The sequence below is a fragment of the Coenobita brevimanus genome, chromosome 54 (assembly GCF_032717465.1).
Source record: "Coenobita brevimanus isolate Jiangsu-jjx chromosome 54, ASM3271746v2, whole genome shotgun sequence".
Classification (NCBI taxonomy): Eukaryota; Metazoa; Arthropoda; class Malacostraca; order Decapoda; family Coenobitidae; genus Coenobita; species Coenobita brevimanus.
In genome coordinates, this window is record NC_137007.1 from 39,553,774 (window position 1) to 39,575,293 (window position 21,520).

Sequence of the window (21,520 nt, forward strand, 5' to 3'; positions counted from 1 at the left end):
TCTGTCGGCTCGTCAATCCGTCTGTCAGATAACGAGCGACAGTCATGCTAGGGGCAGGTGGAGGGTTTTTTAAAAATATGTATTGCCACCAGAGACTAAGGTCATACACCTACCCCTAAATGTTCAGGGATACACAGCCTTGCCTATGGACCCGACGTCTCCTAAGAGTTAATACGATACTAGATGTTACCGCTTTATATATCTATCTTTCTGCCTATATATCGACCATTTACCTACCTATCTACCAACGTTTAAAGCCATGCACATATACACGACATAAAAAATCTTTCATTCTTAATCATACATACAACACACGCACAAATAATTACCTCACACACACACACACACACACACACACACACACACACACACACATGTACTCAAGAATCCCTGACACACATAGTGACTCAGACACTAATTGAAACACACACACACACACACACACACACACACACACACACGTACGCACACAAACCTGTTATTCACCGACACTCACTGACGTACACACCTACCATATATATGCGTGTAGACATCTGCCACCCAAATTCACACACACACACACACACACACACACACACACACACACACACACACACACACACACACACACTTCTCCCCCATTAAAACCCCCGAACTTATAGATTCCAAGGCTATTTAATCAATTCTGGAGTCAGAAGGTAATGGAAGGTTAGAAGGCCTTACTGGGGTGGGGGGGAAAGGGTCAGGGGGAGGTGTAGGCGTGGGTGAGGGGGAAGTGAGGGCGTGGGTGCGGGGGAAGAGATAGAGACACCTGGGTGGAGAGATAGACTGATGGCTAGGTAGATAAATGGATGATAGATGGACAGACAGACAGTGAGGATTAATGTTAAGCAGGCACATAGAACACACTGGCTTTTAGCTTTTTAATTACGTAGTCGGGACCTCATATTAAATAGAATATTCTTATTCTTTTCACTGAAATACATGGAAAACGCAAAGGAAATGAGAGAGAGAGAGAGAGAGAGAGAGAGAGAGAGAGAGAATGACAAGTGTGACTGAATGAGGTTATGTAAGGGAAATTTGTGTGTGTGTGTGTGTGTGTGTGTGTGTGTGTGTGTGTGTGTGTGTGTGTGTGTGTGTGTGTGTGTGTGTGTGTGTGTGTGTGTGTGTGTGTGTGTGTGTGTGTGTGTGTGTGTGTGTGTGTGTGTGTGTGTGTAGACCAATGAGATGAAATAGGCTAACCTAGTATAATCTAATCTAATCTAATCTCTCTCTCTCTCTCATCTTTCAACTTCTACCCAGATGTGTTTATTCTATTCACACGATTTATTTCTGAGTACTCTTAAATACATTGGCCGGATTATTATATTCTCGCCAGCTAGTTATATTATAAATCCAGACGATTTTTTTTTTTTTCTGATCATTTACCATACTCTGGCTCGTGGTTTTTATTCATCATTTCTTCCAGGGCAGACTTATCTTTTCTGGGCATTCGATATTTGGATCAGACGATTTTATAATTATTAAACGAATTTTTTCACTACGAGAATTCCAATGCAGTGAAGGGATTAAAACTTATCTCTATTAATTAAGTATTAGTTGGTGCGGCTGGGGTGGGTAGGGTGGAGCGTGCGGGGCAAGGTGGATGGAGTTAAGTGGAAATTATTGGATTGGGATGGGAGGGGAGGGGAGGGGTTCGTTTGGTCTGGTCTGGTCTGGTCTGGTTTGGTTTGGTTTGGTCTGGTCTAGTCTGGTTTGGCTTGGTTTGGTCTGGTGTGGTTTGATTTGGTCTGGTCAGTCTGGTTTGGTATGGTTTGGTATGGTTTGGTTTGGCTTGGTTTGGTCTGGTTTGGTTTGGTCTGGTCTGGTCTGGTCAGGTCTGGTCTGTAGATGAGGTGAGGTGGAGGGTGGGGTGGATGGATGAAATATATTAAGTGGGATGGGACAGGCGGGGTCAGAGGGAAGGATGGGTGGGGTAGGAACCGTGGAGCGGGTAGGATGGGTTGGAGCAAGCTGGAACAAGTGGGTAGAGGTGACTGGAGCCAGGTGGAGAAAGGTAAAGACGGGTAGGGTAGGACTGGATATGATGGAGTACAGTAGAATACAGTGAATGGAAGGGGTTGAGTAGAGTGAAGAGGACAGAGGGTAGGGTAGGGCACAGCAGGGTAGGGAAGGTTAGCATAGGGCAGGGCAGGGTAAGGTAAGGTGGGGTAGGGCAGGGTAAGGATAGATGGGGTAAGGCAGGGTAAGGTAAGGTGGGGTAGGGCAGGGTAAGGTAAGGTGGGGCAGGGCAGAGTAAGGTAAGGTGGGGTAGGGCAGGGAAAGGTAAGGTAGGGTAGGGTGGGAATCGGTGAACTGGAACAGGGCAGGGCTGAAAGGAACAAGTATAAAGGATTGTGCAAGGAGAAGGCGGGATGGGGTGGAAAGGAGAGAGTGGATGGAGTATGTGAGGTGGATCAGATAAGGGCGGGGCTGGATGGACCACGTGGAAAAGCGGGGTGGGGTATGATGGGGTGGGATAAGGTAGGGACGGGTGGGGTGGGAGTGAAGTGGAGTTGGATGTCAGAAGAGTGGGTTTGGTGGGGTGAGAAACTGGGAGGTGGGGTAAGGTGGGATAAAGGTGGAATGAGGATGGTGTAGGGCACTGGAGAGGGACCATATGTGTTAAATACGAGCAACGAGGTGTGGGGGCAGCTGTGAGTGTGGGTGAGAGAGAGAGAGAGAGAGAGAGAGAGAGAGAGAGAGAGAGAGAGTAGATGTGCTGGGTTTGAGTATGTGTGAATGTACAGACGACTGTAAGAATGTGTAAGAGTGAATCTATGTATGGCTGTGATAAGGATGTGTGTGTGTGTGTGTGTGTGTGTGTGTGTGTGTGTGTGTGTGTGTGTGTGTGTGTGTGTGTGTGTGTGTGTGTGTGTGTGTGTGTGTGTGTGTGTGTGTGTGTGTGTGTGTGTGCAGGGAGACAGGGTGGGCAGGGTGGAGTATCGTGGGGTGGAGAAGGGCATTAGGGAGGGACCATCAGTGTTAAGTATGGTCCTTCCGATGTCAGTGAAGGCACCGGGGGGAGGCATTAGTGGATAACGGGCTGTGGCTCTGGCTGCGGGTGTGGGTGTGAATGTGGGTGTTATGAGTGGGGGTTTGGGTGTGGGTGTGGTTGTTGGTGTGGGTATGGGTGTTAAGATTGAGGGTGTAGGTGTGGGTGTGAATGTGAGTGTGATGTGAGTGAGGGTGTGAATGTGGGTGTGGCGTGGATGTAGGTGTGGGTGTAAGTGTATACGCAGGTGTTGGTGTGCCTGTAGATGCAAGTGTGTGTGAAATGTGGGTGTGGGTGTAGGTTTTCATGCAAGGATGGATTGTGTGTGTGTGTGTGTGTGTGTGTGTGTGTGTGTGTGTGTGTGTGTGTGTGTGTGTGTGTGTGTGTGTGTGTGTGTGTGTGTGTGTGTGTGTGTGTGTGTGTGTGTGTGTGTGCGTGCGCGCTGAGAATATATGGCTCCAAAAGGGCTGTGGTAGTGTGTGAGTGAATGGTAAGTTTAGATCTATTATACTCACACACACTAACACATACATCCACACCCTCTCTCTCTCTGTCACGCACATACATGTCCAGAAAAATAAAGTTTGATCTCTATTGCACACCCATTTCTACTATAAGTATACACACACACACACTTTTCTCACCTTCCATTTAGCTTCCAAAACACAATACAGTGTACTAACCCAATGAAAATAATGTCCTTCCACAACATATAATAAAAACACAAACAATGGCAAAGAAAACGGACATCGTACCCCCAACTAAATTAAAAATCTCAAGATAAACCTTCCCTTATCAATTTAATTAAGAGCTCCTGTCAAGATCATTTTTATCTCAGGGAAGCGTATTGTGAAACTCTTGCGTAACGAAATGCGATCCACTTGTAGTGTTATATGTCACGTTCTGCAGCAGATCCCACGTATAGTAGCGACCTCACGGGGTATTAGTAGACTCAGAGGTTGGTTGCAAGGTAAATGATTTTCCGTGGTCGTGGCTAATCTTCTGTGGTATGGGCCGCATTCCAAGAGGCATAGAAGGTTCATAGCACTTCTTCCTTAGCGATTTATTTTGCATATAATACCTTACCACTGTCTTGTAGGCCTGTTGTTCATATCATTATAATATCGACTAAAGTTGTATCGATAACATATGAGAGGCATTTCAGATGTATCGTGCTGAATAAATCGTTAAAGGAAATGTGTTACAGAATCTCCAGTCACTTAAAATACATCCCCAATTTGGTGTGGTGGTGGTAGTAGTGGTGATTGTGGTAGGTGTAGTGGTGGTAGTTGATGACATTGCGTAGTTGTGGTGATGATGACAGATGTGGAGGCTGCAGTGGGTGTAACAGTGGTAGTCGTGGTGATGATGGTAGGTGTGGTGGTTGTGGTAGTCGTGGTGGTAGTAATGGTGTAATTGTTGTCCTTCGTGGGTGATAAAGTTTCAATAGCAGTTCCGCGAGTTTACTTTCATTTCCTTCATGAGCCAACGCGGGAAACTTTCAACGTGTGAAGGAAACGTTACATTACTCAGAGTTTCGTGGGAAGGAAGTTACATAATGGAAGTGTGCTTCGCATACAGGGTGGTCTGTAAATAACGCTCTCCTATCTTTCGTGCTGTGGGGACGGCTGAGTCTGCCGGTATGGGGTGTAGATATTTATGCAGGGTACACTGGTAATGCTGACGAAGACGTACCCGCAACACGAGAAATCTATCAATCTATCAATACCCAGACACCTTAATCCTGTATGGGGTAGCCACAAATAAATCGCCTCCACGTTGTCCCGTCCCCTGCCATTTGGCTGTCCTCCCTCCATGTCACACACACCCTCATGTATCTCTCCACTCCGATCCTTCACCTCATCCTTGGCCTCCCAATCCCCCTCTCCCCCTCCACTTAATTCACATTCTCTCCCAGTCAGTTTCTCACTGTCCATCTTCTCCACATGGGAGGCGAGACGCGTAATAAACAAACCATCATGTTACGTGAATTTCGGTATAGAAAATGTCTGGATATCTGAGTTATATTTTACGATCCTACCATCACAATTCACTGCCATCACTACCATACATCATTTTTACCACAATCACCCCACATTTCATTACGACAACCACAACTACTACTTTATTCTCCACAGCTACCATAACTACCACCACTACCAAGTACCTAAAATTATCATAACATCTACTACTGCAATCAGTATCAAAACTACCACAACTATCACCAATATTCCCACTACAACCACCACAACTACAATTTTCATAACCTGGCAGTACATAATTACTACAACTATGGTAATGGTAACTATCAAAACCTACCACAACTACCATCACTATTACCATGACAATAGCTACTACCACAACTATTACCGACACCACCAGTCACCATTATCATCACAACCAAAAATTACTATAGTCGTAACAACTGTCACAACCATCACAACTACAGTCACTACCACAACTACCACACCTACCAAACCTACCACCACTACCAACACTACCACTACACCTACCATCACTACCACACCTACGACCACAACCACAATTACACCCACTACCACCACTACCACAACTATCATCAAACCTACCACAGCTGAGAGCACTCGTGTGTCGGGCTGCGAGGATAGAGACAAACTGGCACTGATCTGACCCTCTCTCTCTCTCTCTCTCTCTCTCTCTGTGCGTGTGTGTGTGTGTGTGTGTGTGTGTGTGTGTGTGTCTTTTCCTCTTTCTCTGTTCTCTCGTCCCTTCTATCTTTTTATATTTCGTTCTCTCTCTCTCTCTCTCTCTTTCTCTGTTCTCTCGTCCCTTCTATCTTTTTATGTTTCGTTCTCTCTCTCTCTCTCTCTCTCTCTCTCTCTCTCTCTCTCTCTCTCGTGTGTGTGTGTATGTGTGTTTGTGTGGACGTCACGCACACTACCCGAGCCGGACCTTGCATCACACACACACACACACACACACACACACACACACACACACATACATACATACATACATACACACACGCGTACAAGGAAACATACTACGCTCACAAACACGTCCATCTTGTAAACAAGCAACCATACATAGGTTACGCTTACATATCTCAGTATACAGTATACATACATACAATCAAACAAGCAAACATACATACAAACAAACAAACAAGCAAACATACATACATACATACATACATACACACACACACACACAAACGTACTGACACTGAAACATACATTTATAAGGGTCAATTATAATTCACACACACGAACACACATAAGCCTACACAGTCTCTCTGTCACATACACACACACACACACACAAACACACACAATAAACAGGCCTTAGTAGGGGGTCCTTGTGTCTGATTTTCCACTGAACCGCGGTCTCTCTCTCTCTCTCACTCTCTCTCTCGCTCTCTCTGTCTATCTCCCTCACCTTTTCTCGCTCCTTCTACCCTTTCTCCTTACTTTTTCTCTTCCTCCTTCCCTCCATGCTACTATCAATGTCCCTACCTCCCTTCTTTCTTCCTTCCATCTTTCTCACCTCTCCCCTTCCACCCATTCCTTCTCTCCCTCTTCCTCTTTTCATTCATTTCTTCTTCCTTCTCCTTATTCTCATTTCTCCCCTCCAGTTTCTTCTTCACATCCATTTCCATTCTCTATCTCCCGCCTCCCATCCTTCTCTTCTCTGTTCTTCTCTCTCTTTCTCTCCCTCCCTTTTTCATCCATTCTTCCTTCCCTCTCCTTCTTCTTTCATTTCCCCTCCGCACTTCCTTCCTCATCTTAATTTCCTTTCTCTCCTACCCACAGCCATCCTCTCCTCCCCTACCTCTTCCTCCTCTACTCCTTCCCTCCCTCTCTTCCCCTCTTCCATTAATTCCTCCCTCCCTCCTCCCCTCTCCCCTCCCCATTTCCTTCCTCTCTCTCCTCCTCCCCTGCCTTCCTTCCTTTCCCTGCTCTCTCTCTCTTTCTCTCTCTCTCTCCCTTTCTCCAAACTGGAAACAGAGAAAGTAAGAAGACTGTGAGCTAAGGAGTAGGAAAAGCAAGGGGTCAAAGAAAATTGAATGGGAAGTGAAGTGAAAGCAAAAGTGTTATGCATGTGAATGAAAAATGATGGAATTGTAAAAAAAAATTAACTAATAATAACTCACCTCAGCTGAGGCAGGTGGATAACACATTGAAAAACTAAACAGGAAATCAAAGTTACTGTACTTTGCCATACAAGAAATGCAGTTTCACTCCCAAAATAAAAAGGCAAAAACACATCAACCACAAACACAATAAAACGGCAAAACACCCTCACGAAACAAATTTATAATCCCACAAGAAAATGAGGGTTAAAGTTCTTTACCACAATTCACTAAAATTGCACTTTAAGACAAAATACACAGACATGGTAGGGGAAAAAAAATCCTCACCATCTTTACTAAAACTGTAAAATATGAGGAATATTACCATCCACGAAAGCACAAGAAATAAAGGTTAATACATCAAAACAGATCTTTCACACCACAAATGCAAACATACAGAAACCATAAGCATCACACAAAAAGCAAAACATAAAAAAAAAACACACACACACCCCTATAAAAGCACAAGCACATGAGGGATGATGTACTGTACCATATCAAACCATAATCGCACAAAGGTCATCACCCACCACACTTCCTCTTTATATCCCACACATCCCAACATCTAATTTTTCTGAGGCCTCATATGGCAACTGGATACACGAGCACTGGTGTTTTTTAAGGGAGCAGAGGACAGTCACCATGCATTGTGTTGGTGGTGGCAAGGTCAGTGTCAGGCAGGATGGTGTGGTGTTTTACTCTGCTACTGTCAGTGTTTACATAGTGGTTAGCATGTACAGAACTTATGTACAATACACATACTGTCAGCTTAAACACACACACACACACACACACACACACACACACACACACACACACACACACACACATTAATAACCAACAATGACTCAACCTAAATATTTTCCTTATATATTTTTACAGTCTCCACCCAGTCAGAGAGAAAACTTCCCTGTTTCAGAATGAGACATCGGCATGGAAACACTGTATGGGATCTGCAGTATCTTAAGACTTGACACTTAAGCAGTCTGTCTGGTTTATTATCTATTTAATATTGTGCTTATTGTCGTACCTCGTTCCATCTTTCGCTAAGAAAGGGTTTGGAATAGGATTTTGATTCTTTTTTACACAGGATGAAGTTTTGAGGCCTGAAAAAATTGTTGCTCTCTCCAAATAAAGCAACATAAAAGGAAATCATAGTCAAGGTCCATTCACTTCAGGACTTACAGTCACACCAGATTACAGGTTGCTGTTTGAGGGAGAGGCCAAAGGAAGAAAAACGAAAACTTTTCTTTTGCCAGTCCCTGTTCCGGAGGGGCTAGGGGACGGGTACTGTTTTCACTCAGTTTGTCTGTTTGTCTGTCTGTCTGTTAACAACTTTACACAAAAACTACAGGTGAGATTTTAACTAAAATTACAGGGATGATGGGCTATGTCTTTCTGATCACCTGATTAAATTTTGAGCCAAATTGGGCCAAGGCCCAGGCTGTAGGACCAAAAAATGTAAAATAAACAGAGATGGGTAAAAATAGTTTTTTCACCATAATTCCTTAAAAAAATGTCATATTGATGTGAAACCAACACCTAAAGATGCACCTTCCAAATCTGTATCATATAACATGCCTCATTACATCAGAGGGGTCACCCCTACAGCTAGCAGTAGGGGGGTCAATGTCAGGTGTCAGGCCTAAAATTTCAAATGGGCATAAAATTGTCAATTTTCACCTGATTTTCTCCAAATTTGACATGTAACATCTTTGACAAGATAACCTGTTGTGTTTATACGTTCAGCACTAAAATGACTGCTGGGGATGGATTTGCTGTGTCTTGGCACCGATTCTTGTTTTTAATGTATCTTGCAGTACCATTACTTAATGCTTGATGTGTTCCTGAATTACTATAACAGCATTAAAGTTTCATAACATGGCTACAGTACCTCTCATTTTAACTTGCTATATGCTATTTTTGTTAGTTATGCTATATGTTCAGAGAAAAGAAATGAAAAAAAAAGTGCTTAATTTCATTGTTATATATAAAGTTGATCCACCAGCTTTCCTCAATTATTAATTACTGCATGATAATTAAGTATAAATTATTAATTACTGTACATGGAAAAAGCTGTGATGTTTTGAAACACTTCTCTGACTTATAATTAGGATTGCCTGTACCCTACTAGCATCAGTGTCAGATGTTTAATCGATATAATCTCCCACCAAGGTTAAAGTCTCCATAAAAACTCTTGGTATCCCACAAAGAACATGACATGCATTTCCTGTTAATCCTACCTGTACATAACTTTAATATTCTAAACATATTTTCATATCATAATCTGCTTATTCTTTTAGGCTAAGGCTTTCACATAGGATTCACATGTCAACAAAGTTAGGTACAGTACTGTAGCTGCATATCATATTTCATGTAATTCTATACTTTGACAGCAATGATGGTAATGCCTGTTTATATCAGGGCTGATACAGTACTGAGGGAACAGAAGAGACATGCTTACAGAACTTACCTTAAAGAGTGCCAAAGTAGCATACCCTATTCTTAGTAAAGCCATTCCTGTACTGTCATTAGTGAAATGTAATGGTGGCCTGAGTCTTGATTATTAAATTAAGGGCAAGTGACCTAGGAAAAATCCTTCTGTGGTTTTGTGGGGATTCATTCAATGCAGCTGAAGGACTGTCAGACACTTGTAGGAATTAATCATCCATCCATCCATTCATCGCCTAATCCTTTATGGTCCCATTAGGAGCAAAAGGGTCTGGAACTAGACTACTTTGTCCAAACATCTAACATGTGAATGACCAGTTGCTTTGGTCCTGAGCAGAACTACATAAGCAATAAATCCCAACTACCTCTCAGATCTAGACCTGTATGGGGTTACATCAAGTTGGAGTGCCTTAACTTACCAGAACACCAGTATGTATTTGTTGACTACCAGATAAATGACTATCATCCATTATTTCCTGGATCACAAAAAACCATTTGGTTTGTCACTCAGTGTAGAGTTACCGGAAAGTATCATTACACTGAGTAGATGGTCGGCATCCCCACCTACCAAAAAGGAATACAGCAACAAAACAACTGAGGACAGAACAAAAGAAAAAGTGAAAGAATTAGGATGAGAAAGAATAGACAATCTGAAGAGAAACTGAAGAAGTGACAAGCAAGACAAAGGAAATCTGTACTCACCTCGGACGGGGTCGGAGGCGTACTCATCGTCCGGGTCATTGAGTGAGGTGTTCCTGGAGGTGGGTCGGCGGCGAGGCGATGAGGATGGGGTAAGGCCTTGCAACACCTCAGCTGCGTTTCTCATCACAGCCTCACGGGCAGCACGGAACCCACTTGCTACAGTGGTAAGTGGGTGCGGCATTAAGATTAGGTTTTTGACAAAATATCGTCCTTTTTACTTTATACTTCACAGAACTAACTTTAATCCTCGTGAATATGAGAGATTTCTAAGAGTACCTGCTAAAATATCTTTATACCTATTTTTTAAGGACAGAAATATCAGTACAAGAAGACTGGCTGTGAGGGGGAAAAAAAAGAAGAAGAAAAAAAAAAACTATCCCCACTTCTTTAAAAAAAACTGAGGCTGTTTAAATAATAGTTACAAATAACTTTTCATTAGTCAATGTTAAATATTATGAAGATAAATGCTAATTCAAATATACTGTAAATATATTGAGGTGTTAATGATCACTTAAACATATTAGCATACATTATATATGATCCTAGTTAAGCTACATCAACTGGTGTTTGAATCTTGGTCCAGTTGAGCTGAGACAGACGTGTGCATTAAGCTCTTAAACACACAAGGCTGTAGTTTTTCTAGTCCTGTATAATGTGAGTGTGTTAAATATGTCTGCTGCCATATCTACAAGGGCTATGTACTTACGATTCTATCCACAATCCCTACTTCATTAAAATTCTGATTGTGAGAAAATATGTACAATATATATTATGTCAGTCTAGAATACATCATTCTTTTAATCATATGTATTCCAGAACATATCTTCACAAATTTCTGTTCATGCTACACTGTTGAAGCTGCTTCAAATTAAAAGGTAAAAATGACTAAATCTTTACCAATACTTGGTACTGTACAGCATACACAAAAAGATCTGCAGATTATGTCCTGTAAAAGATGCAAGAAACTAGGAACTCCACAGTAGGGTATATAACATGCAAAGAATTTTCTGATGAGTGTGGTAATCAGGTTCTATATTCTATTCAGCCTCTTTCCATAACGAAACTGTTGAACTGGGGAAAAAAAAAAAAAAAAGACAGAATAATATACAATAGTGAAAAAATGATAGATCATTATATGCTACACAAACTACATTAACTACTTCAATGAGTAATGATGTAAAGACAATTCCATTACTCATGCATCTAGAACAAAACTCCCTCTAGGGTAATTCTAGAGCAAGAAAAAACAATGAACTCTAACTTAAAACCCCATTCATGGTGATGACATATTAAGTAAGTTATTCTTGCTACCTCCAAACAATCTTATTCAGCTGGGGAATGACATCTCATAATGAAGGAATTAATGAAGGCTTCTTCTAACCCTCTCCACTTCAAAACATCTCTCCTAATATGAGTAACACTGTCTGGTGGGAGCAGGATTAATATATAAAAGACATCATTACAGTCAAAGGGTTAAAAAAAAAAAAAGTGATGTAAAATGTAAGGGTGTAATCTAGGTTGACCATGCAGCAACAATGCAAAGGTGTGCAACATGCAACAAGTACCTGGGCAATGTCTGTCTGGCTTCCGTCTGGGACCAACAAACTTAACAAGATGGCAGTTCAGTATTATTCTCATTGACTGGAGGGTGTATGTACAAGGAGGAAAACAGAGGTATGTAATAGGGAACAGTATGGGGGAAAATACTGTGCGTACTGAATTGGGAAAAGGAGGGAATGAGGACATACCAGGCAGTAAAGGATAAAGACTGGGAAACTTTGTACAGGTTAAATGATAAAGGATGGCAAAAGAACTAGAATATGTTGAAGGAACATGAAGGGAAAAGCATAGCTAAATCAAAGGGAAGTGCAGGGAATATGGGTACCTACTAGGGGAAGAGTAGGGGAAATAAGTATGAAACAGGTGAAAGGCAGGAGAACCAAAGCATAATCTGGAAAATACAAATGGAAAAGAAAACAGGAAATTAAAGAATGGACAGTGAAAAAACTGAATGGGTGGATGAATATGGTAAAGGGAAAAACATTATACATATTTACAAATGCCTTAGGCAAAGGAATAAACTAAGAACAACAGGATGGGCAAAAAATTATGTGTATGGTTTTGAGAAAAAGCCAAGAAACAATGTGAAAGCACAAGAAAGATCAGGGGAAATATGACGGTTTTGTAAAAAGGGCAACACATGGCAAAAGGAAAGAGGAAATTCGGCAGTACAAGATAGAAAACGAGGACAAAAGGACAGAAAATGCGAAGAGCAAAAAGGAAGAGGGAAATGAGGGCAGTACAAGCAAGTCAATGGTATAACAGAAAGAAAATGAAGGAAAAGGGGAAAGTTAAGACAAAAGAGAGGGGAAATGGGATAGCGCAGGAGCAGAAGAACAAAAAGTAACACAAAGATATGGGTGAAATGGACAATACAAGGTAAGAGAGGAAAAGAATGGGTCAAGACAGGGCTGGAGAGGGGAAACCATGGATGAATATAAGAGAATAAAGGCAAGAGTGGGATAATTGGTCATGACATGGTAAAATGAGGAGAAAAATGGGGACAGTATAAGGGGATGGGTGAGGAGGGCATCTGTTAGTACCTAGGTCCTGGTGCTGAGGGGGTGGTGGGGAGGAGGCGACGGTGGGCTGACTGTTTAGGGCGTGGGCGTGAGCCACTTCCTCCAGGGTCACAGGCTGAGTCTTGAAGCGGGCCAAGCGGGTGCGACGACGGATGCTCATTGCACCGTCCAGGGGAGGTGGGCGTTGGCGTTCCTCCTCAAGCCTCTTTGTCCACAGGGCCACTCGAGCACCCACGCTGCCACCCACGCTCCCGTCTTTGTCAGGTGGTACATCCATGCTTTCATTTGTGCCTACACCACCCACCAATCTATCGCTGAAGCTCACACTGCTGCCACTTCCACTGCTCTTCTCAAACTTCCCGCTCTTTTCGGCTATGTTGGTACTGGGGGAGCTTAGCTTGCGGGGCACTGGTGGTTATAGGGTTGATGGGTGGGGCGGGGCAGGGAGGGGGCAGGGCAAGGTGCAGGGTGGGTCAAGGAATACACGGTTAGGCAAGATGACCTCAGAGTTTAGTAAGGCTGACACAATGCTACTCAGCAAAGTGAATCATTCAAACAGGGCGATGACTGTCCTAGTAGTTATCAAATTATAACTTGACAAGCTACTTCTATTACTTTGAGACTAGTGCAATAATGAGGCTCAATATTGAAAGCTCTAGCTAAGAATCAATATCAGTGCAGTGTGGCTCAAACAGCAGCCTTATTGCCACATTTCCTTAAATGCATATACTGTATTATATTAGAGTAAACCTTAACTCATGAAAATATGAATATCTTCAGTCAGAATGTTACTGCCAATTCTAAGTACAGTACTGTATGTCCCTTATTATTTAACAAACATCTTAAATTATTAAAAAGATTCATATATGATACCAGCATATATTTAATTTCTTCGGTGAACTACAGCACCAATTTCACCACAAAATCAAAATATACAGTACTTTGCAGCGGCATCTGTTTCAGCACACGATACCATGGCTTTTGTCTGGTGTATACCATCAATTGGCTGTAAATATCTATCAAGTATGATTCATTTAGCACAATTTTTAGTTGAAAATCTTTTCAGTTGCAGGTTATCTTTTATTAGTTATGTTAGGACACTGAGCACTGCATGAATGATATGAACCTGAATCAAAAAATAAAAAAAAGCTCTCATGGCTGTGATACTGTAGCTGAAAAGAACAAAATCATGCAGTGCCTTCTTTTATATAATAAGAAACTTTGCAATAAACCAGTGAAAAACATTTACAGAATTCAGCGTGTGATCAAAAATTTTAAAAAGATATGGAGGGCTTAAATGGGCTTTATTTTGCTGATAGCACAGATAAGAAATAACAATATGTGCACAAGATGTTACAAATAGTTAGCAGGTGGTATGAGCTGAACAATACAGCATCAGTAACTTATGCCATTATGGTGGAAATCTCTCAGCCAAATGTGGAAACTGTTGTATTTGGTTTGACAAACACAAAACACGGACTAACACCACAACTGATATTCCTCTGATCTTCATGTAAAACTGGAACCTGTTTTTTTTTTTGTTTTTTTTTTTTAATGTTCATGTACTCAAAGGTAAACATCCAATTTAGGTGGATGTTAATGAAAAAACTTGTATAAATACCTAAACTGCATGATAAAATGATTTGTATGTGCTGAAACTTACCATCATTCTGTGTCAAACTCAAAGGAATGTCAGCTAACTGTCATATATTCTAGTGTTTTCTGATTCCAAACCCAACACAACTGATTCCAACAATGGTGTCACAAAACATGCACATGCAATTAAATTTCCTTAAATATCTCCATGTTCTAAGTCCATCATTGTTAGACCACCTCAAAATGGCATCTCAGTCAGTACTTTAGTGTGTTAGTGAAAGTTGGTGCTTTCTTTCTACATCTCATAACACAAGAGAAGTCTTTGACCATCCTCACCTGCTAATTGGATCATGAGACTATCACCAGCATTCGCAATGGCTAAGAAAGCTTCCTAGCACCTATTTCTTACCACTTAATTTTTGTATGTACTACGTTCATATATTCTTGTATGCTTTTTTGGGAATTTAAGTTAATATAAGATATAAAACAGCATACAAGATAATAACAAGGCATAACAGGAAAGCTAAATCACTAAGGAATAGGTGTCAGAAAGTGTCCTAAGCCAACGCAAATATGACCCTTGATACTCACATGGTTCCCTCCTGAGTGGCGGAGCATCAGGGTCGACAGCATTCGAGTCGGCAGCGTCAGCCAATCGCGCAGCCTGGCTCACCTCATCATCTGTCACCGGTTGTGTCGCATGCCTGACACAACACATGTTGTTACAGTATTTTATGCATTGTAAGAAAATTATTAAAGAACAATAAAACAATGGGCCTGCCAACTTTCTGTCTATATAACTGATCTCATAAACATACAATCACACATTGTCATTAAATCAGAGAACTTCTTATGCCTTAATCTGATAAGACCAGCAATTACTTTGATGGCAAGACTAGTACTTCTTAACTAATGAAATTTTTTGTCTAAAAAAAATATAAAGGAGAAAAGCATTAAAATAAATATTCTTCTTGTGAAATTAAAATATAACTGTTTACACAACAGTATTTGTTTTATAGGAAATATCAATACAGATCATAAAGAAAAGATGCTCAGATAATACAGCCTAAGTTTATCAAATTACTGTACTTATAACAAGTACTGTATTACTGTGATACACGTATTACAGAACATGAGTATTTTAAGCAACTGAAAAATTAGACTGAATGCTGATTATTCAGTATGACGAATAGCATGAATGATGCACATGAATACTGTATACAGGAATAAACATTAAAAAATGGAATAAAAAAACACATATTAAAAACATATATTACAAGTGTAGAGGTGTGGCAACAACTAAACTGCATAAATACAGATGGCAAATTTGTAAGCCCAACATTTTGCAATACCTACAGCAATGACAGTAGCTGATGTGCTTCAGGAAACATATTACATATATATACATGTACAGAAGCAGTCACTAGCTCCTGCGCACATTTAAGTTCTGTACTACATAAGCCAGATTCCAAAATACTTTGTAATCATTCATCAGTTTAGCATGACCACATAATATTATGGCACAGTTTTGGGTTAGTACAAAGGAACAGATGACCACAACTGTACAGTACACTATGCATCATGGTGTAGATAAAAATATCTATTCATGAGATAAACATACAGTACAGTACATATACCGTACATATTAGTGTACACAGGGAAAGTATATTACTGAGATGTGAGATCTACAGGAACCTTGAAATATAACAGAATGCTCTATTCCACTTTCTTCATTCGAGATCTGTGCTATATACAGATATACTGTACTAAGAGATTCATGCTAAATGTCTGTGAGCTTGGATTACAGCTCTGAGGGGAAAAAATGATTAAATATTTAGTTTAATATGGTTTGATAATACTGTATAATGGATGCCTCCTGCCACTTAATATCCAGATAAATACTTCTGCATTCATTCAAACATGTGCTTCCACCAGGTATATAAACTGGTTACCTACTGTCTTATGCTCAGGACTATGGTAGCCCAGCCTTGGGTCTCTGCATCTCACAGGGGGTAAGACTTGCTGTTTGCTTTAAGATGGGTTAGTATGATCATGAAATAAGCATGACTACTAGCCTGCATTGGCAGTTAGGGACACCTGTGGCTGTGCAGGTAAGAGTGCCTAAATCAGAGGTCACTCTCCATAGGACTCAGACTACTGGATACATCTGACGGGGGGGGGGGGGAGGATTAAATTGCATAATGTCATACAGTGCGACGTCAGAGATATGGGACTCAATATAAAGGCTGCTAGGGATTTAGCAGCATGGACCATTACCATTAAGTGACAGAGGCCAATGAATGCAAACACACTGGAGCCATTATAAATGAAAAGATGTGAGCTAAACTGTATTTGGTATGATATAGGTATATTGTATATTACAAGACTCAGACTGAAGCTGGTGGAAGAGTCTTTTTCTATGCAGAAATGTACAGTGGTAAAAGGTTTTTGGACATCACTGGCTCTACACTGTAGATGGTATCCACACAAGACAGAAACATCTAAAAACCATGTTTCTATTATCCAAACTTGCTTTTCTATCTTTCTATTAGTTAATCCTCTTTTGTGTCTGAGTTTTAGATGTTATGTTTGTCTGGTTCACCCTACACTGTCCAGCCATTAGTGGTCTTTATACAAAGGTGTGGGGTAAATGTGGAAAGTGTGACTCCACTCCTAAAACAACTTACATATCCTTTTGTTAGGTGTTATATAGTTTCTCCTGCTTACTCCAACTCTCTAAATACTAAATAGTAACAGTACAAACTACAGTGACTTAACTTTGAGAAACAATACTGTTACTCTAGAAGACAGTGCAGTTCGAGCTGAGAAGAAATATCTCTCAACTCAAATTACATAACATCATCTCTATGTTATAGATAAGCTGCTATGTAAGAGCTGGACAAAGCCATTTCAGTACAGTGATTTGATTCAAGACCCGCCAAAGTCTACCGTGGATTATGCTTTATACTGTAAATGGATAATGAAATGTACTTGTGAGGCAACATTAGCATCAGCAGCAGCAACATCTCTTGATCCCTTGCTTCCTCCTGGAAACTCAGCATCAGGGAATGATGTTGTTATCGCCCGCCTTTTAGCAAGGAAGAGCGATAATGTTTTTGCCTGCCTCTGTGTGTGTGTGTGTGTGTGTGTGTGTGTGTGTTCCCATTATATCTCATGAATGGTTTGAGCAATCAACAGGAAGCCTTCAGAGTATCAAGATAATGCCAAAATCTTTGATGAGTTTGAAAATGGGTACTCAGGGTCAAGGTCAGTCACCAAAATGGCTGCCAAAGGTCAACTAGTTTTTATCGTCTGCCTTTGGCTTCATTATATCTCATAAGCGGCTTGAACTATCAACATGAAACCTTCAGGGTATCAAGATATGGACGAAATCTTGGACCTGGCCAACAGCAAATTCTAGTGGGTAATTAGCTTTGGTTCCAGAATGCTTTCCTTTCATTGCTTATGTTGTGGTTCCAGGTTCATCTGAAAGTGAATCTGGTGGGCTGCTTACTGAAGCTGCCCTTCCATTATCATTGTTTTGGGGGGATCAGAAGGGAGTTTACGGACACGTGCATAAAGTGACAGCTGAACTGCCTAATTTATCACTACTGAAATGAAGTGGACAAGGCCCAAGAAAACCAAGGCACAAAAAAAGGAACCAGTCAAGAATGTCTAATGAAATTACGTATAGATGTAGCCACCACTCAAACTTTTGAAGTCCTCTCACAAGTACCTAAACACATTTTTTGCTAAGTGATGCAATCTAAGCAAACTGAATCTAGATTTTAACAGTACATTACAAATGCTTTGTTTCATCTCTTACACCACAGGATAACTAGTGAGATATAGTAAAGTACAGTGATATTCTCCATCTACATGTTGAAGGTTCCCAGCACCCAGAAGTGAAGTGGTCATAGCAGCTAGTAGTAAACATCTACAAGGTTGGGAAAAAACACTGTCTCTTACGTTTCAAAGTAGTTGGCTATCTGCTCAAATCTAGGAAATGATGATAATGTGTTACTGGTTGGGAAATCTTTTGAGTAAAAAATACATGCAATAAATAACGGTAATAACAAGTCTCTTTATGTTTTTAATTACTCAGTGCACTAAATATGAGATAATGCCTACACAAATGGCTGGACTATACTGAGTTAATATACCTACATAACCAATGAAATGTTGCTGCAAAGATTACATTCCATTAGAAAAGAAACTCAGTACAATGCTCCTACATTTATAATATTAACCCTCTACCCGGCCTCCTACGCTCCTCATGGGGCAACATAGGATTGGGTGATGGATGGTTGGATACGGTGATGTAATTTTTATCTTAGTTTTGCTACCTTCACACAATTATACAGTATTCAGCTTTGAGGAGTTTTCTTTTGGTGATGGGATAGTATTAGTAACTGCAACCCTAGGTTCATTTGGATGTGAGCCCACTGGACTTCATGCTTAAGATGATCTGCAATCCACCATCCTTATTTTGCAGGATGGGGAGAAGACTGAGGGACATTTGTACAACAAGGAAGCTCTTCTGCCAGTCACATCAGTACCACAACATGAAGCACCACTCCCCAACACTGGTAACGGGGTAAATAAAGACTAAACCTAACTCCACCACTCTGAAATGCCTAAGGTTAATCAAGTCATCTGGAGGTAGCAGGAGTAAAAAAAAAATGTAGTGATGGGGCTAGCTAATGTAAGATGAAAAGATTATGAAAATAGTAACACCAAGCATATACTGATTCTTATCTCAACATATGAAGAGTACAATACACTTTTCCATAGTTGTGGACATCACCTTCAAAAATCATATCTTCACACTGTTACTGTATTTGTCTGCAGCAACATAAACTAATTCTTCTTATATGAAATGTGTGAAAACAATGATACAGTTTACTGTTACAATTTTCTATAAAAACCTATAATACAAAAGGCAACAGAAAACTATGACCAAAATGCTAAAAATACTACGGTACTGAACCAAGTACTGTAATGTTTAAAATTTATGTGGATCCCATACAACTTCATCAGAAAAACAAAGAGTGTCTATTAATGGATTAATGTGAGATGTATGGGCTAAAAATACATTTAATTTTTCTGGTTATCATTATTTGTTGTAAAAGAACTGTCCATCATTACAAACAATCATTACCACCATCATCCTAACCCAGCTTCACATGTTCAAATGGTGGTGAGATCAACGGATGGGCTACGTAGTCCCTCTAAATATCACGAAAGAAAATATGCATAACTGTTTTATGTTTTCTGAAACAGCATGATGCTTAGCCAAACATAAGTAGATTTTTCATTAAGCTTTATACATAAAAATAGGGTCGTGGAGAACATGTAGAAATACTGCTGAGCCGATGAAGAGGGTAATGCGGAGTATTGAAAAACTTATTAATGTTACCAAGGAGGTATATAGTTATAAGAGATCAATAAATATATTATGAAAGGTGCATGGATAACATGCAAAGAGTAAACTGGATATGAAGAAAGTGTTGAGCTAATAAGTTACTCTATGAAGAAAGCATAAATGTTGAGAGGATTAACAGTATAAACAGCTAGAGTGGAAGAGTAGATATGTTATGATAAGATGAGTTACAAAGGATAAACTAATATGTAATGACGTTAGTACAGAAGTAGTAATAGCAGCTGCTGCACCCCTAAGCTTATCTGAACAGGAGCCTAGTGAACTGCAGTTTGAAGCTGCTGTTCTTTCATAGTTTACCATACTCCTTTTTGAAGGATTGAGAGAAAAATGAGGGATGTCTGTATAACCATGCAGCTCCACTGCCAAATCATATTAGTGACACCACATAAAGGCATCCTTCTCCAGCACTAGTAATGAAGGTACGAGAGAAGAGGTCCTCTATAGCCCACCTGGTGCCGCGGTCTCTTCTGCCAGTGAGTCGAGCAGAGCGAGGGAAGCCAGACGGGGACACATCCGAAGGACTCTTCTGTTCTCGTTCCAACTGTTAAAAATTAGGGAGGATCAGACCTCAGCCACATGCAGTCAGCTGACTCTCACACACTGTTATGAATTTTATTACATATCAGATATTTTGTTCCTACATCTTTTGGCTATTGTTGGGAGCTGGCTGGTTCTGGCACCTGTCTTACCTTCCAGTCCAAATAAATCACCAGCTGTACCCTAACCAACCCCAATGAGAGAATTCCTTGAGCGAAAACATGGTGTCATTTTTACACAGCTATGTATGTTTGTTTATCACACACTGACGAATGAATATACACATGTAGTGGCTTTTTCCACTTTATGTTCCCTTACAATGAATTATTTTATTCACCACAGGAAAGATTTTGGAAGGCTTAGCACATTATAAACATTCCATTAGCCCCTTAAACTCTTCAGTTTGATGACATCTTTGTACATGATTCTATTCCTGATACCACAGACTTTTTTTTTCAGCTTTGGAGACACTTTTTGAACTGGAGGAGTTAGATTTAGCCTTCATCATCCCCTTCACTGCAAGAGATCTGTCAGAAGTTGAATAAAATAATGCAGTGGTAGCAAGAATAAAATGAAACATCGTCAAATTGAACGGGTTAAGACAGAGGACATCATTTCCATATCATTTATGATACCAATGAGTTATTTTTCTGAGTAGGACAGGATCATCAGGCAGAAGGGATTAACAATGGACCATACAGTAACACAGTAAGGTACATATGATTAAGTATTAGTTTTGAATTCCATGACTCTGAAACTCAGAACATAGCATGCTTTTAAAATAAAATAAGGTATGCTATCTGCACTCCAGACAATATTATTTTGGCAGTATAATAATAATGTGTTGCATTTGACATAGAGCAATTACTTGCTGCACCTGAGAATAATAATATTCACATTCTAATTAAAGGAAGCATTATTTACATAATTTCTTAATTTACACTAGTTTGCTGATATGGGGTAGCTGCTCAATTACTGCATTATAAACCCACAGTTACAGTAAGTCTCTCTTTATGGAGCCTTCAAATTTGGGACACTACATTTATGTCATGGTGCAATCAATAATTATGTTACCAAATAAGAAA

General features: G+C 40.4%; 1 protein-coding gene across 1 annotated transcript in view; it reads right to left on the minus strand.

Annotated features, from left to right (window-relative positions):
* The window catches only part of LOC145401115 (uncharacterized), a 273,880-nt gene that overhangs the window by 108,309 nt on the left and 144,051 nt on the right, over positions 1-21,520 (minus strand). The window contains exons 10-14 of the mRNA XM_080273486.1: positions 20,348-20,439; positions 18,425-18,454; positions 15,047-15,159; positions 12,881-13,267; positions 10,278-10,433 (exon numbers count right to left, since the gene is read on the minus strand). Coding sequence (XP_080129612.1) covers positions 10,278-10,433; positions 12,881-13,267; positions 15,047-15,159; positions 18,425-18,454; positions 20,348-20,439 — 778 coding nt within the window. The remainder of the gene's footprint in view (positions 1-10,277; positions 10,434-12,880; positions 13,268-15,046; positions 15,160-18,424; positions 18,455-20,347; positions 20,440-21,520) is intronic.